Source organism: Sorex araneus, chromosome 5 (assembly GCF_027595985.1).
Source record: "Sorex araneus isolate mSorAra2 chromosome 5, mSorAra2.pri, whole genome shotgun sequence".
In the NCBI taxonomy this organism is placed as follows: domain Eukaryota; kingdom Metazoa; phylum Chordata; class Mammalia; order Eulipotyphla; family Soricidae; genus Sorex; species Sorex araneus.
The window spans coordinates 165,354,888-165,373,158 of record NC_073306.1 but is presented as its reverse complement, the minus strand read 5'-3'; the positions used below and the strand labels follow the sequence as shown (position 1 = coordinate 165,373,158).

Below are 18,271 nucleotides of genomic sequence, written 5' to 3'. Positions count from 1 at the left end.
GGATGGTTTTTTCAGCATTGTATGACTAAGACTTAAGCCTGAAAGCATTGTAATTTTCCACATGGTGATTCAATAAAATAAAATTTAAAAAAAAAGTAGATCAAGACAATTCCTTCTAAACATGATTTCTTTCTTCTTATTCCTTGTGAAAGTTGGAGGAGGGAAGGAAGATAGAGATAGAGAGAGAGAGAGAGAGAGAGAGAGAGACAGACAGACAGACAGACAGAGAGACAGAGAGAGATAATGAGACAGAGAGACAGAGAGAGATAGAAGGAGAAAGAGAGAGGGAGGGAGGGAGAAACAGGTAGAGAGGGAGGGAGAGAGCGAATGAACACCATTTTGTCTATCATATCATACATAATATTTCCTTTAAAAATATTAACCTAAGTAAAATAATTAATGTGTTTATCTGCCTTTGCTCTCATATCCAAACACCCCAGCATTGACTATTCTATAGCACTGTCATCCCATTGCTCATCGATTTGCTCGAGCGGGCACCAATAATGTCTCCATTGTGAGACTTGTTACTGTTTTTGGCATATCAAATACACCACGGGTAGCTTGCCAGGCTCTGCCTATTCTGTAAGCAGTATTATTTTCTGGATACACATCCTCTCACAAAAATAACAATAAATTTTCCCAATTAGAGAAATCAAGAGTATTTTTGTGCTGAACACCATTAAGAAAGAGAAAGAGCATAGCATGTTTTAATTCAGTACAGATATGTAAGTAGGTATGACTCAAAGATCAAATGACTGAGTTATTACTTCAATAGAAATTCTGACGGTGTAGTTCTAGCTCTGCAATAATATATGCTGATTGGAGAACAGTGCCTTACAATTACTTAGAGAGTATCTTCCATGCTCTGACATCTAGCCAGCAGCAGTCAGGGATCCGCAATGAAAATCCTTTGATTTAAACAGCTCTTGCTTTGGAAAGGCTGATGAGTTATAATGTTGATGGTCAGAAAAGCGTACATGTCTAACAAGCCCAGGTTACCCATCTAAATCATCTGCATGCACAGAAAATTAATTATCCTGAAAGACTGCAAGGGGCAAATGCATTTTTCCTTCTTAGAAATATTTTTGGATGAAAAACGGTCATCCTGTCTGAATTTCACTTCTCATGTTAACCTTTATCACATGGCTGTACTTTCTACTAAATTGAGGCAAATGTTGCTTTTTCTTCTAGAAAGTTTTTTTTTTATTTGAAAGAACACAATACTTCAAAGATTTTATTTTTACCAAAGGAAGGATTCATATGCAAGAACACAAAAGGGCAAAGTATTTAACATGACTGTCTCCAGCTGGAAATTAAAAAAAAAATCAAAGTGGGAATGAGTCGGAAAGCTAATTTGCATATGAAGATTCAACAGCATGAGGTAACATCTCTTATAGGGATAAATACTTGGAATTCTGAAGCTCTTTTGCTTTGCATGATTGGAAAGGTGACTTGATACCTCACCATGTGATTTCCAGAGGAAATCGCTTTAGGAAGAGGCAAAGACTTGATAAGAACTCTCTGATTAACATATTTCAAATAAAGTTATTTTACAGCAGCAATTCATTATACTATAAAGGGGTTGAAAAAGCATATTTTTTGCTTCTCCCCCAAATTAACCTCTTATTTTTTATAGTTAAAATTCTAGATATATAGATTATTTTATCAAATTATGTGCATAGGTACTTGGTTGATCCAAAAGATTTTAGTTCCTAGTTTTTGGTCAGCATGATCAAATAAGTTACATTGTAGAAAGTATGGTTACTATTTCATTGTTCAAGATAATTTTACAATACTTTAATACAAATGAGTGTACCTAAAAGATGACATTCAAACTACACTGCTTACATTTTATAAATTGTATTAAAATATGAACCGAATTTAATAAAATGTATTGAATACAGATGACTGAATCTAAACTAATAAACATGCATGCATTTTTTATGGGAAATGGATAATACCTCATAGGCAGTGGGTAAATATCCACGGAATAAATGTCATTTTAAAAAATAATCAGTACAATAATCAGTACAATATAGCATTAACTTTGACTATTTCTCACATTTCCCAAGGAAAATTTTGTCATTCTTGCTGTTGTTGTTGTTGTTGTGGCTGTTTGCTTTTGGTCCATACCTAGTAGCACGGGGCTTACTCCTGATTCCATGCTCAGAGTTTTATTCCTGGCAGGGCTTTGGAAACCAATGGGGCTTCTGGGATGAACACAGATTAGCCATGTGGAAAAACACGTGCTCTACTCACTACACTAACACTCCAGCCCAGTCCTGAAGGAAATGCAATGCGATAGAAAGTATCTCACTCTTTATAACTGGGAATAGAATTTTTTAAAAATCTAAGCAGTTATGAAAAGTGGGGAGAGGAAATTATTCTGTAATTTGTGTGTGAATTATATAAATGATCAAAAATCAATGTAGAGCCATTTTACTTACGTTTTTTATACATTTTTTTACATCGTTGTGCATAATATCTGGGAACTGTCACTGTCATCCCGTTGCTCATCGATTTACTTGAGCGGGAACCAGTAATGTCTCCATTGTGAGACTTGTTGTTACTGTTTTTGGCATATCGAATACGCCATGGGTAACTTGCCAGGCTCTGCCGTGCAGGGGAGATATCCTGGGTAGCTTGCCCGGTCTCCGAGTGGGGTAGAGGAGTCAAACCCGGGTCGGCCGCGTGCAAAAGCAAATGCCCTACCACTGTGCTATAGCTCCAGCACAATATCTGGGATAAAATAATAAATGACTTTGACTGTAGTTAAAATGGAATACTTATGTTAAAGTCAGTTATCAAAGAGACATCAAAGAAACATATTGCCACATTTGTTTGTCAAGGCACTTAAACTATGCATCTCTTGCTGCTATTTCTGTCCATTCCAAGAAGGTCAGAAAAGAAGTATATGGAGGGCTTCATGTTAATGTGTGAAAAGTAAAATGATAAATCCCTAAATAAATATAACTATGTCATTTTCCATATGGCAAACTCAACCTGTGAATGAGACAGTCCCCCAAGAAAGTGAGTTCTGAAGGCTGGAGAGATTGCATAGCAGGTAGGGTGCCTGCCTTGCATGCAGCCTTCGGAAATTCAATCCTCAGCACTCCATATAAACCCTGAAGGACAGTTAGAAGTGATCCTTGGGTCAGAAGTGATACTTGAGCCCCTTGGGCCAAAAGTGAGTACTGAACACCTTGTCACCGTCCAAAAGAAAGGAAAATAATTGAATTCTGAACTACAAGGTAGACTCTACTGTAGATAATTGCTCTTATCCTAAGATAATAGCAATTTTAACTGTAGTTATGATGGAATCCTTAACAATGTTAAATACATAGATTTATTGAAGAGACATCAAAAATCGAAATAAAATATATTTAAATGTAAAAATATTATATGTGTGCCGAATTTTTATAGAAATTATCCTGAAATATTATGGTCACTCTGGTATGTCAGAGTCCAGAAGATTCAGAGTGTTATTTTTAATTAGACCAGAGTGATTTTCTGAATTTAGTCTGGTTCACGGAGTTGAAAAATGCATTGTCACATCAGAATTTCCTGAGATCTTAAACACTTTTGGAAATGAGTAAAAATGGTAGATTTCTTGGATGTTTTGTTTCTTCTTTATCTTCTTCCCTATGTTACACTCAGGTTTGGCAGTTATCATAAATTCTAGACTACACTAAGCATGTAGTTTATTATCTACAAATTGTGAAAAATGCAGGGATAATCAGTTACTCAATTTACAATGAAATAGATGAAAGGCATAAAAAACTATATTTGACAGATTAAGTTCCAGCTGGCACCTGAAATAGGATTGGGCACAAAGAAGGTACTAGTAGATGACATGAATTAGCATTTTTTGAAGATATATTATACTATAACAATATAGTATCCAAAACAGATCAGTTGGTCTTAAACTATTACCAAGAATTGAAGAAAAACCTCAAAATTTAGGGAAATCTAATACTAACGGAAAGCCTATATACAAAACCTGAAAAAAAAAGTAATGTTATTCACAACTTGCTAAAGTTAGAAAGGAATACGACTTTTAAGATTCAAAACATAAGCTTAGTCAACATATGGCATGATATTTTATACTTAGAAACGTTCACTTTGATTGACTAGATTTAGGCCAAAAGCCAGAAGACTCTGAGTCAGTGCGATCAGATCTTCCTGATTATAGCTGACATGATCAAGGACTGGCTTTCATATATTGGTTTCAGTAGAGAACCAACGGCACACCTCTTCTGTGTTCTCACCCTGACAACCTCGAAAACACAACTACTTCCCTCACTCCCAGTGAAATATTGGTAGTAAGAATAATTAGAACACTGAGATCTAACTTGGTATGCAGGCTTGTTGCATTCCCTGTAGCAGTCCAGAGCGATGTCATTTCCACAGATATAATGAACCAGTGGACAGCTAACAAGATAAATACTTATATGGAATTGAATTTCTTACTGCAACTCCAAAATTATTACTTTCATTTAGAAGGAATGAGTACACACTTCTTATATGAATATTATATTATTATTTCATCTAGAAGAAATGAGTAAACTTATCCTAATAAACTACTGTTTAAGTTCACAAATACAGACACACTTACACACACACATATATCTCTAGTGGAAGGGTCATCATTTAAGAACCTAATAACTCACACTCTCTACAACAAACATATTGTAGAGATCATGAACAAATTTTTGGAATGGCAATAGCTCCCTCATTACAATGCCTGAAAAGTTCTTAGGAATCATTCCTGGTGCTTTTCAGAAGACCAGACACAATGATACTTGAACTAGGGTAGTTGGCTGCAAGAAAGGCAAACACCTAAGTCAGCCCATATCTCTTAGCCCTCCACTACATCTTCCCCCACCCTCTTACACCCCACGAAATAATGCATAGTCACCTAGACTTTTTAAAAAAATCAACTCTGATTTTGAAAGACCTGCATTTAAAAAAAGTTACTCATCTTATATAAAAGTACATTTTTTTCTGTGCCTTCAACCAAATTTTATTTCCATTTTTGTCAATTGGGTAGCAATATTTTAATCCCATTTTTTTTCTTTTTAGGTCACACTCGGCAATGCACAGGGGTCACTCTTGGCTCTGCACTCAGGAATTACCCCTGGCGGTGCTCAAGGGATCATATGGGATGCTTGGAATCAAACCCAGATTGCCTGTGTGCAAGGGAAACACCCTACCCGCTGTGCTATCACTCCAACCCCTTAATCCCATTTTTGAACTTGCTATTGCTTTCTCATTTTATATCCTATAATAGTCATATCAATTTAAGATTAAATGAGGATGGAGGAGGTGTTCTTGGCAGAAAAGTTGTTTTTCATGAATAATATTCAGAAAATCCTAGGACAGAAAATTAAAAAAGCAAAAATTCATGAATGCTACCTTGATTAACAACTATTTGATAATGAAAAGTTCTCACTTAATTTTTAGTTTCATGCTTAAAATTTTCATTTTAAATGTATATATTTTTTAGCATATTGTTTTATATATTTGATTAATTTTCTCGTGCTGCCTCCCTCCCAACTTCCCTCACTCTCTCCCTCCCCTATTTTCTGCTTTCCTCCCTCCCTCCCTCTTCTTCCTCCCTCCCTCCCTTCCTTCCTTCCTCCCTCCCTTCCTTCCTTCCTTCCTTCCTTCCTTCCTTCCTTCCTTCCTTCCTTCCTTCCTTCCTTCCCTCCCTCCCTCCCTCCCTCCCTCCCTCCCTCCCTTCCTTCCTTCCTTCCTTCCTTCCTTCCTTCCTTCCTTCCTTCCTTGCTTCTTTCCTTCCTTCCTTCCTTCCTTCCTCCCTCACTCTGGCTGTACACAACCCACTTAAACTATTGAGGCCCAATATATACTTCTTAGCTTAGAAGAAGTCCTTTACTTTAGGTCCAAGGAATAGTGCTTGTAGTTATTAAACTGTCTATCAAATTTTAAAAGATGACAATTCAGTGTAAGTGCTTTGCTTTGCCAGCAAATTAATCATTGATTAAATCTAAGTCTCCTATCATTTAGAACTTGTGCTAAATAAAATGGAAGCTTTCAATTATTTATGCAAAGTAAAAAAGATAAATATATAACTACTTATAAAATAAATGAAGGTATACATTTTTTAGCACTATAGTCTGTTTCAGACAAAAAGCAACTTTTCTTTGTAGCTTAAATGTCTCAGTACTTCATTATCAATGAAAGCACCCTAGCTGTAGACTAAAATAACCCACAGATACTTTAAAACTTATTTGACACTCCCAAACTTCCAAAGGAACAATATTAAAATTTTATTTATAAATTTAATATTCATTTAAGGATAGGGAACACATTTTCATATAAACTGTAATGATGTCGAAGTAAATTTTGTAGCACTTAATAATAAAGTTGTGTTTGTTTCCTCAAAAATGCTTAGCAATAGGCTACACCAATATTCAATTTTTCAAAAAATATATAGCTCACCCAATAAACATAATGGTATATATCTCTGGTATATGTACTTCATATTAAACCTAAAAATAGAGCATCATTTAAATTACTAACAATGCTTCATATATCATGCATTTCCTAGAACAAACCACCCTGAAGTTTCAGCAAAAATAACTTTATATAGCGCAAATATTCCTTTTAGTGTTGCTCAATTTATGAAGAAAGAATATAACCATCCTCATTAATGAAATTTTATAATAAGCTCTTCTTGGAAGTCAAAGCTAAATAAATAAAGCATTACTTCTATATTTGAATAATGGCATTTTGGAAAATAATTTTGATATTCCTATCAAATTGTACGTAGTTTTGTATTTTATTTAACTTACTGAACCATTTAATTTCACTAGTAAAATGTTTTGAACTTCACACTAGTAAAACAATAAGCAATTTTCTTCACCTATAAAATGTAAGCATTGAAACAATTAATAACTCCTCAATATACTCTTCAGTTTTATTAATTGGTTACATTAAAGTAAAATGGCTTAAAACTCACTCATATTTGGAAAATTATATCTTTGTATATTTAATAAAATATTTTGATTTTTTTATCATGATTTTTTCTTAAAATACATTGTTAATTTGATAGTAATAGGTCCCTTTGCCACCCTTTTAACAATAGTAATGATTTAGTGTGTGAAATTACTATTCAACTTGACTCAATTTGGTAGATACCAAAAATCTAAAATAATTTTTTGGTTTGTTTTTGGGTCACACCCAGCGATGTTCATGGCTATCTTCTGACTCTGCTCTCAGGAAAGACTCCTGACATTTCTCAGGGGATCATATGAGATGCTGGGGATTGAACCCAGGTTGGCATTGTACAAGGCAAAATCCCTACCCAATGCACTATTGCTCTGTCCCCACAAATAAAAGTTTTTAAAAGTACTGCGGATTGGGACTGGAGCGATAGCACAGCGGTAGGGCATTTGCCTTGCATGCAGCTGATCTGGGTTTGATTCCTCTGCCCCTCTCGGAGAGCTACCAGGAGTATCTTGCCGCACAACAGAGCCTGGCAAGTTACCTATGGTGTATTCGATATGCCAAAAACAGTAACAAGTCTCACAATGGAGATGTTACTGGTACCTGCTTGAGCAAATCGATGATCAATGATACTTCAGTGACAGAAACAATGACTGTGGATTGGGAAAATGGCTCGTGTTGGGGGAAGGGGGAGGCCCTCTGGATTCCCAGCCTATCTGGGCGCAAGCAACAATACCATGCCAGATCAGAACACCAAACTGGTAGGTTCAAATTGCCAGGCTGATATTGCCCGGAGTAGCTTCTAAGGAGCAGTGGGTGCCCCATCCCCCAAACAGAACATTTGAGAAAAATACAAAATGAAAGTAGTATGCTGTCCCATAATCATTTATTTTAGCTGTAAACCTACTCACATTGAACAAATTTAATTTGATAAATATGACCAGAATTTTAAATTACTTGACCAAAAGCATATGAATTTTTTTTACCCGCACCATAGCATACTAACCACTTCCACCAAACAAAAACAGTTTGAGGGACTGGAGAAATAGCTTAATTGTTAGAGCACCTGCTTTGTATATTTGAGATGATGGATTGGATTCTGGCACTGTACGCTCCTCACTCCCGCACTATTAGCTCTAGCCCAAATGGCCCTCAAGAAAAATTGATATGACCCTTATTTTTAAAATTTTATTAAATGAGGCTTTATAACAGGAGAATACTGTTACCTATATCTTATTTTCTAAAGTTATTTTTAAATCTTCTAAATGTTACTTTTAATACAGACAGACATATTGTCCTTATTGTCCTTCCTTCCTCCCTCCCACCCCTTTCTCTCTCTCTTCCTTCCCTCCTTCCTTCCTTCTTTCTTTCCTTCCTTCCTTCCTTCCTTCCTTCCTTCCTTCCTTCCTTCCTTCCTTCCTTCCTTCCTTCCTTCCTTCCTTCCTTCCTTCCTTCCTTCCTTCCTCCCTCTCTCCCTTCCTCCCTCCCTTCCTTCCTCACTTCCTTCCTCCCTTCCTTCTTTCCTTCCTTCCTTCGTTTTCTTTTTTTTTTTGATTTTCCTTTTTGCATGCTTGTTTTTGTTTTGGAGACATTCCAAAAGACATTTCAAGTACTGCCCAAGAGTTACTCTTCTGTATTCAGGGATCACTCCTGGTATTGCTCAGGCCATTGAGGCCCTGGAGATGGAACCCAGGTCAGCCACATGGAAGCGAATACCTTAGCCACTATAAGGCCTCTTGAGTCTTCTTTCTTGATATGTAATATTCTTATACCACTACTAAGGCCATAAATGGACTCTGAGTTCATTGATATGTATTTTATGTGATGATTTATTTATATAACACCAAACATATACATGGCATACTTTCTGAAAATATAAAAACAGCCTCATTTACATAGTTAACCATATGAGCCATCTATGAGGGACACTTGAGCAATGAACTGGTATGTCCAAATTGCTAGGCTGACTAATGCCAGGATTAGCTTCTAGGACATGGCTGGAACTTCCTTACTTTTCCCTGTTCCCCTTCTATTCTTGTCTTGTCCTGCGCTATGTTATCTAAAAGTCAAGTATTTATTTCAGTGATTCTTACCATAGTTTTGCTTCATCTTTTCTTACAGAAATATTTTTATCATATATCTGAATATGATCTTATTTTCTCAGGAATAACCACTATATTTTATATGGACCTTCTTTTTTTTGATGATCTTCACTTTATTGTCTCTATACTTTGAATACATTCAATATTTCAATAGAGAACTCATTATTATTGTTGGAATTTCCCCCAACAATCAGGCCTGCTGAAAAGGCGTCATTTAATAATTTCTTTTTATTGCTGAGAATGAAGACTCTATAAACTCGTGTGGCCGCGACAGCAGCCACGCGGTTTTGAATTTCTGATATTTTAGCTCAGTTCACAGTCCCAATGCATTGCTGTAAGAAGCCGCTCTGGGTGCCAAAGTGGGTTAGAAGACCTCTGGAATCAAAGTCTTTAGGAGCAGAGGGTCCTTTTCACGCTCAGCATCTCTGGATGCTGAGCATCTTATCTGGGCCGAGGGCATTATATGGGTCTTCTTTGAAACTGTTCAGGGGACCCAATACTACTGGGGATAAATCCATAGTCTAATACTTGCTGAATATGTACTTTACACTTGGGCCATGTCCAGGTGCCAGAATGTTAAGTTGAAAAGTTGCAAACTATAACCAACTTTTTGATTCTTGTATCTTTTCTCATTCATAATGAACATAAAAAATATGCAAATACTCTAATGTGATCCAGAGGTGCAATAAAACAAATTAATGTATTAGTTGAAATTAAACTTTCTGCTGATTTCCAAAATAATAGTTTCAGTCCCCTTAAATAAAATAGATTGTACACTTTATACACTTACACTGTATGAAGTTCTTACTATACCTATACAAGATTGATTAATCTATATATTTGAAGAAATACAAGGCAAAATTTTCGATAATCAACTTAGAAATAATTTTTAAAAGTCCTTGATAATATGGGTTTTATGTGAAAAAAGCTTTGCAATACAATCACTTTTGCAAAACTCCAAACTCCTTTTTTGTTATCATTGTAACAAATCAGAAATCAAAAAAGTTTGACGTTGACCACGTTTTTCATTATCTCACAAGTAGCACCATTTAAAAATGGAAGCTACATTTCTTTGTTGTTTTAGAACAATTTTCTGCATTTTCTTCATGACTTTAGTACACTGAGTATCACATTGCTACACTCAGAAAAGATCACAAAGAATTAAAACCCTGACAAAGTGCACTGTGGTGTCTAACAACATTTTCCCCAGGACAATTAACTCATATCCTATTACAGCCAGTTAATTTGCCCAGGCTAACATTTCCCTTGATAATCAGATGTTCCAATTCTTTCAATGACTCCTGTTTTCCTGATTAAAGTGACTAGCAAGCTCAAGTAATGATGGCTGATATTGGTTAATGCTCACCATAATACATTTGTGGTAACTTGCTGAGCTTTATTTGTTTTAAACTCTGGTAGAGGTGAGGTAATGCAGTATGTGTGTACACTGGTATTTAAAACCACCACAAGATTATCATGATAAGATTATTCAGCTGCCAGTTTTAAGGTGGAACAGGTTTCTGAATAATCATTATTAATTCATTAAGATTTTAAAAGTGAGTAAAATATTAAACTATAAGTATGTTATGTTGTCTAACAACTTCATTCTCCTAAGAAGGACTGTATATGTCCTACTAAAAATGAAAAGTGTATATGGAACAGGCTGGACAATATTTTTGACTGGTTTACTATCTCTTAAGATCTGTTATTTGATTGCAAAATAATTATACTGTCAAACTTAGCTAAGGGATGGCAACTTCTAATGACCCCTTCAGGAGCTCAAGTTCACCTAACGTCTTTCTGTACTTTAGAAATAGAAATATTTGTTCCCTCACTTCATCTAGTTGAGTCAAGATAAGCAGTGCATCCAAGGACACATCAAAAAAGGGTCAATTCACTAAAATCTATACTTTGAAGAGTCTACTGTGTAAATCTGGTTACCCCAGATGGCAATTCAAAAAATCTGGGCTAAAGCTTTCTCACTGTGACCTTGAACACTTGAACACATTAGTTTCTTTCTTTTTTGAGCTGGATTTGAAATAAGACGTGTTTCTAATGATTTCCAGATAAAATAATTTATGAATTCATGTGTATGCTTTATGTTTCAATACTGATAAAGAAAATTATCATTAAATTGCTTTTTCAGGGCTGGAGAAATAATATGGGAGACAAATGATTGCTATGATCATGCCAGCCTGTGTCTAAACCCCAGCAGCACTTATCACTGTAGCACTGTCATCCCCTTGCTCATCTATTTGCTCTAGCGCGCACTAGTAACATCTCCATTGTGAGGCTTATTGTTACTGTTTTTGGCATATCGAATATGCCACGGGTAGCTTGCCAGGCTCTGCCGTGTGAGTGGGATACTCTCGTTAGCTTGCAGGGCTCTGAGAAAGGGGTGGTGGAATCAAACCCAGGTCGCCGTATGCAGGGCAAACACCCTACCTGCTGTGCTATAGCTCCAGCCCTAACGTACTCCAAACATGGTTGGCGGGAGGTCACTCGGGAGCACAGGCTGAGAATAGGTTCTGCGCACACTCGGTGGCCTCCAACTCTACTTCACATCACCCAGTTAATAAACTATATCAATGATTTAAGTTATCTTTATGACAACTAATTTATACTGAAATAGAGAAATAACATTTAAAATTATGATCGCAAATAGTATCCAGCTAGAAAAAAATAATATAAAGGTCTGAGAGAATTTCTACTTTCTCTTCAAAAAAAGTACCTTCAATAAGATTAGTTTAACAATTACATAAATTTTATTACAAATTCACAATAACCAATTACACTGGATTAGTGATCATTAATTACATCACTGATTCCAGCAGAAAACTACTGCTTATTCTACCTGATAATTATCATGGATTTACATGCCACAATAACATTGGAATTCCTTTGGTCTACTAACTTATGAATTAATTCCTTTAATATTTTTTTTTGAGAAATGACTGTGCAACCTAAGTTTTACCTTCTTCATTTATCCAGATTTCAGAACGTAGACTATTGTGTGGAGCAAAATTTATTGAGTTTCTTAAGAGAATATAGTTTGTCCTTATATGGAAGCAATTTTCTTTCATTTAGACCTGCTTCGATTTGCTTTGCCCTTAAAAATCTCAAAGAATGATTTGGATTCTTTGTCTTTTATCTGCATTAAGGTGTTTTAAATATTCTCAGTAACTCTCCTGTGCTCAATCTGTCTTCTTAAACAGCCACCTAAATTTTTCTTAGATTCACATATTTTCAAAAGCACAGAAGTACCTGTTCTACATCAGAAGGAAAATATAGTAGCTTAGGTCAGAGGCAATCATATATATGTGTTTTCTTTTCTTTTTAGAATTAAAGGACTTCTCAGAGATGTTATGTAAGAAGTCTGTAACATGATCCTAGCTCTCTGCCATTGAATCAAAACAAGTTCTCAGAATTCTTCTCAAGAGAAAGGTCAGAAAGAAAAATAAGTCAACACTTGTTATCGCTAAAGAGTGTGCCCCTTCCATGATGTAGTGAGGTCTCCATATGTTACAGATAAGGAAACTATGCACCAGAGAGGTTAAATATAGTCTGGCAAACCTGGAACAACACCCTAATTTCTAAAATTCCTAGTTTCCATATTCTGTAGAAAATTGGAAAGCATGTTAAAAATCAGCTAGGGTAGGGGAGCAAAAAATCTGCTAACCCCAAATATATCTTTGGCAAAGGTTGACTCCATCGAAAGAGCTTTTGAAGTCTGAGTTGAGTTGCCTTTGAAAAGACACTTACATGCATAAAGAAAGGGATCTTTTTACTTCTTCCCCACGGTACCAAGAAAAACGTAATACTTCAGTGGTTAGGTCACACCAAAATCCATGTATAATTGTTTTATTGTTTCTTCTTCATAAACATCCTAATTGACCTTTTTATCCCCACCCCACTTTCTACCTGAATTCAATTATTTGCTTTCAATAGTTCTACCATATACATGCGATGCTTACATATCAATAATAAATATTTGTGATTTTTAAATCAATTTGCCTGATATTTATCTAATTATTTATCAAGCCTGAGAAACACAAGATGATCATTTGATTACTTTTTTTCCTTCCTTCCTTCCTTCCTTCCTTCCTTCCTTCCTTCCTTCCTTCCTTCCTTCCTTCCTTCCTTCCTTCCTTCCTTCCTTCTCTTTCTTTCTTTCTTTCTTTCTTTCTTTCTTTCTTTCTTTCTTTCTTTCTTTCTTTCTTTCTTTCTTTCTTTCTTTCTTTCTTTCTTTCTTTCTTTCTTTCTTTCTTTCTTTCTCTCTTTCTTTCTTTCTCTCTTTCTTTCTGCATCCCAGCATTAATCAGATCTCTCATTTTCCTGACATTCTTGTGTCTAAAGGATGAATCCATATCTCCTGTTTCATTGCTTTCAGATAAAATACAAAAAGAATAAAAGATACTAAAATACGTATGTTGAACACAGTGTACACCTTCAAGAGCAGTGGCAGATAAAGCATAGAGAGGTTGTATGTTACTTTAAGACTACTGCCTAGATATCCTACATATAATAAAATACCTAAAGCGTATAGCTTTGGGAATGAATCTAAAAAAGCAGAAGGAGCATATATATTCAGGCAACTTGCAAAGCCATATTCAGGATTACAGAGAGAGAATTTATGTAGGAACTGGAGCTCTTGAGAATATAAAGTAAAGCACTGTAATTACCATATGGAAGACATTCATTAAGATTATATGGTTTTATAATATATGAAGCACACTTGGAAATGAAAATCTTGCATAGGGTCAGGAAAAAGGCATGTGGCATAAAAAGTATTCTCTGCCAGCAAATTAATTAAATTCCCCAGTTCTAGAAAAGGCCATATATTCTGTGTAAGTACTAACTGAAAGTCAGATGGGAAGGACCTCTAGAAAGTGCCATAATGTACTCATAAATAGAATTTAGCAAGAACCACTGACAATTATTTGACACTAAGAAAGTATTCACATAAAGGAAGAACTTACTTGCATTAACTTTCATTATGAAGAGCCCATATGGGAAAGAGTACGCTTCACATATCTTTTCACCATTTGCCCTGTTTTTCCATATGTATAACTTATTGCTACATACTAAGACATAATATTAGCTATTGGCATTAAAATTTGCATGAAAAATAAATTTTCTTTTATCTTTTACCCTCATGGATATCAGTATACATTTAAAGATTTGGGGGTTTCCTTTTGTTTTTATTAACTGCCACACGTTATAGGGTTAATGGAGTTATTTGAAAAAGATTCATCTCAGAAACCACTTCAAACCAAGATGTGTATTCAGCAACAATAACAAAGAAAGGCTGAGAATCCTTTAATATTCAACTGTTATTGTTTTAAAGTTAATTTTATATGTTAATCATCTGCTTTTTTTATTAACCTATACTATTCTATACTATTTTTAAATACTGATGTTCTCTCCAAAACACCTTCATTATTTTGAAATTAGGACCAACGTTGTTTTCAGTTTTAAATTGTGCACCATTTTCCACTTTCCCTTTCCTGACTTATTTAAAGAGATGTTCATGAATCTTTAAATTGACTTTAGGTAAAAATATAAACTGACAACTACTTCCACAATTCTGTGTTTTATATAAAAAAGACAGTACAATTGGTCCTAGATAAGAATAAGGGGAATGCAAAAATACTTGCAACCTTATAATGCAGAGCAATTAGCAATACTAGGACTATAAACCCCAGACAATAATAGAGAGAGACATAATTTACCCTGACAGTACAGCTGAGTACTTATCTGAATTTAGTTCTTGGAAGTGCTTTTCTTTAGAAAAAGAGTAGAACTTATTTTTGTATTATCTCCAGAAGAAAGCTTAGGATATATAGATTCAAGTTACAGGAAGGCAGACTTTAGTTAAATAGAAGAGAAAAGCCAGGAAGTTAAAGATATCTCAAAACAGTGTCATCTACCTCTGGATTTTGTGTCACTGGAATTGTTCAAACAGCTGAATCAGTCTTATAATGGCATTAAGGGTTGTACAGCAACTGGAGATTGGATTGGTTGGCAGTAATCTCTCCTCCAACGCTTAAAATTCCATGATTAATTCAGTAAATATTTGTTTTATGCTCCAGGCACCACCAACACACACACACACACACACACACACACACAAATACCCTTATATTCAGAGATAATACATTAGATTGATTCTACAATAATATTGATAGAGTATGGTGGAGAGGAATTCTTTCTCTTGTATCCTCATTTTCTCTCTGGCTCTGTTTCAGAGTTTCTCTTTACGCATAACACTTTCATTCAAATAGTAGCTTAATAGTTAATGTTCAAGTCCTAACTTTGCTGTCAAAAACATTGTTCCAATATAAAAAGCACAAGAAAAAGCACAAGAAAAATACTGTACACAAATTGACGTATCTCAAGGTTTCTTTCTCTTTTGATAATTTACCTCATAAGCTTTTCTAAGAATAAAGAAAACATAATCTCTTAAGGTCTTTTTCTCTAACTGCATTAATCGTTTTTTCCTTCCCACTTTTATTTCACATTCCTTTAAATGCCTGTCAGTGCCTATGGCTTAGAATGTTACATTTCCATCAGTATTTTATTGCTTTTAAATTTACTCACTGTTTCAAAATATTTCCATTTTGTTTTCAAAGATTCTTTTTTGTGCTTGATTTCTTCTGTTTTCTTCACCAAAATTTTATTCTCCCTTGTTTTTAAGGTAAATTGATACAGTTCTTTGATACTCAATTCCTTTATTTTCTTATAGTTTTAAAAATAATTTGTATGATTTGTTTTTCTCAATTTATTTATAAGAGCATAGCTGAACATCCCTTCTTTCATATGAGATGTGAGTATATTTATGTTTTTTTTTTTTACCATGAGATTGAACAGCTTTTTAAATTGCATTATTTCTGCACATAGAATTTCAGAAAATACTCATTTAATTTTGTATTGGTCATCTAAACTTTGGGGAGAAATATTTATTATGAGAAAGATGGATGGAACCATCTGTGAAGTTAATTAATTAAGGGGAATAAGTTAAGGGGAATAAAAACAAAGTAGTTGAAAACATTATGAAAGGGAAAATCTAGCCTATAGAAAATTAAAAAGACAAATGAGTGTTTTACAAATATTCTTTCATTTTTATTTATTTAATGAGTAATCAATACTCATTAGTAGATCAACTCATAAGCAATAGAATGGATTAATACTTTGGAAACAAGAGTTGAGCAAAAGTAAGAATTCTAGATTGGGTTAGCAGTATTCAGGAGAAACTTCATAAAAAGACATCTACATTATAGTCAATTTTGAGTGCTGTTGGTTGCTTATATTTCTTTAATTCTCTTTATTTAAAAATAAAATCTGTCAAATACATATAATGTCAAAAATGGTTGACTCTGTTCCTTCATGTATATACATTAAGTAAATGGGAAATGAAGTTTATTAAACAAAGTGTGTACATAAATGCTCAGTCTATGCTTTTTGTTTTATAATTAATTTTTAAAATTACAGTGTCAAACCTGATGGTGTACAGGCATTACTTCTGGCTTAGCACTTAGGATCACCCCTGGAGGTACTCAGGGAACCCGTACAGCGCTGAGGATCAGACTCCGGACCTCAACATGCAGGGCCTGCAATCAGCCCATGGGGAGCTATCTCCCCAGCCATCAATCCATGTTAACTGTTCTTTTGCTGCTGTGAGTTTCCTAAACAGTCTTGGGAATAAATCTCTTGAGATGGAACTCAACTGTCCAAAGGCCTGTGGTCATGAACAATTATCCCCACTGAGAAAGATGTGAAGGCCAGAGCATAGCGTGTACCCAAGGTTAAAAGTGTAACAAACGAAACTGGGCAGATAGGATCTTGAGGGACATGCAATCACACCACCCATCCTTAATGATTACTGGTTACATCAGCAAAGATGCGCATAAAGCAAAAGACTGTGTCTTTTATATACACAACCAAGCCTCTGTATGTTACCATTTTAAAGACTGCAGCAAATGATGCACTACTGTAGACACACCCACTAACTTTAAAAGACATTTGCCAATAATTTCCCTAGCCCAAAGGCAGTCCTCTAGTCACATGTCCTGAAGATGCTGTTGAGTTGTTGTGATGTAATTTAGAGCCTGACATCCTGGGAACAAGCCCCAGCAGGTGCTAGGAGAACCAGTTCCTCTAGGGAAAAGGGAAATCAAGGAGGCAGGTGTTTTCCTGTGACCACTGAGTGTTTATGCTCAATTGACTTTGAGTCTGCTGGAGTTTGAAGCCTGAGGGATGAGCTCCTTTCACTGTGGGTAGCACAGAGAACAAAGACAATCTTGGGATTGGATTGAGAAATAGTCCCTTCTATCTCATACACATGCCACCAATTGACTTTACCAAAGAAGGCTTGGCAGAAAGCAATTAACATTATCAGTCAACTCATTCAGCTTTCACATCTGAACGACAGGATTTTGTAGAGTATTTGATTTTATTTGAATTATGCTATGTGAGCTTTTCTCTAGTCCGGAGAGTAGTCATCATTATTAAATATGTACACAATTTTGTGCAATGCTTTTGAAAAGGCAGGTTCTGTAATGACTAACAATGATTAAAAGTTCAGAAAATTTCCCCTTGTCATAGTTTCCAAAGTCATGTCATATAAACAACTGCTGGGTTTTGAAAATGGAATAAATAAATAAATGCAGAAGTTCTGTTATTTTCATCTGTCATCATTAGTTGCAGAAATTTTTGAGCCCCTTTCTCTGAAAATGAGTTCATGAATTCCTCTATATTTTTATATTACAAAAAAAACATGGAAGTCTGCATGGAATTCTGAGAGGCATTGCATGCTGAAATATGAAAAGATCTACTCAGCTGAACAAGTTTTCCATATCAGTTGTCTGAGTAGGGGGTCAATGTGAAAGAGACAGACTGTCAATGGAGAACGCAGGAGAGGGGCAGCTACCCTGCTTCATGAGATTCACCATACCTGTTGATTAATGGAGAGGCCTTAACAGCACTCTTCTTCCATGCGTCTTGCCATGAGGAAAGGGGAGGAAGGGAAAGGTAGTGATGGCAGCAACACCTGGGGAAGGGAGATGTGGAAATATGTAAAGGGAAAATCAGCAGTCCCTACACAAAGGTGTCCATCCATAGACCTTGTCAATACAACAATTCTAAAATCCCTGAGCTTTGTTTTTAGGTCGTGATACATTTTAAAGGCATTCAAATAGATT

General features: G+C 35.3%; 1 protein-coding gene across 7 annotated transcripts in view; it reads right to left on the bottom strand.

Moving 5' to 3' along the window:
- PCDH7 (protocadherin 7) overlaps nucleotides 1-18,271 on the bottom strand; it is a 440,353-nt gene that overhangs the window by 185,350 nt on the left and 236,732 nt on the right. For 2 of the 7 annotated variants that reach the window (XM_055138570.1, XM_055138571.1), the window contains exon 3: nucleotides 18,025-18,120. The exons of the other annotated variants lie outside the window; for them this stretch is intronic. In XM_055138570.1, coding sequence (XP_054994545.1) covers nucleotides 18,032-18,120 — 89 coding nt within the window. In that variant the 3' untranslated portion in view covers nucleotides 18,025-18,031. The remainder of the gene's footprint in view (nucleotides 1-18,024; nucleotides 18,121-18,271) is intronic. 7 annotated transcript variants of the gene reach the window in all.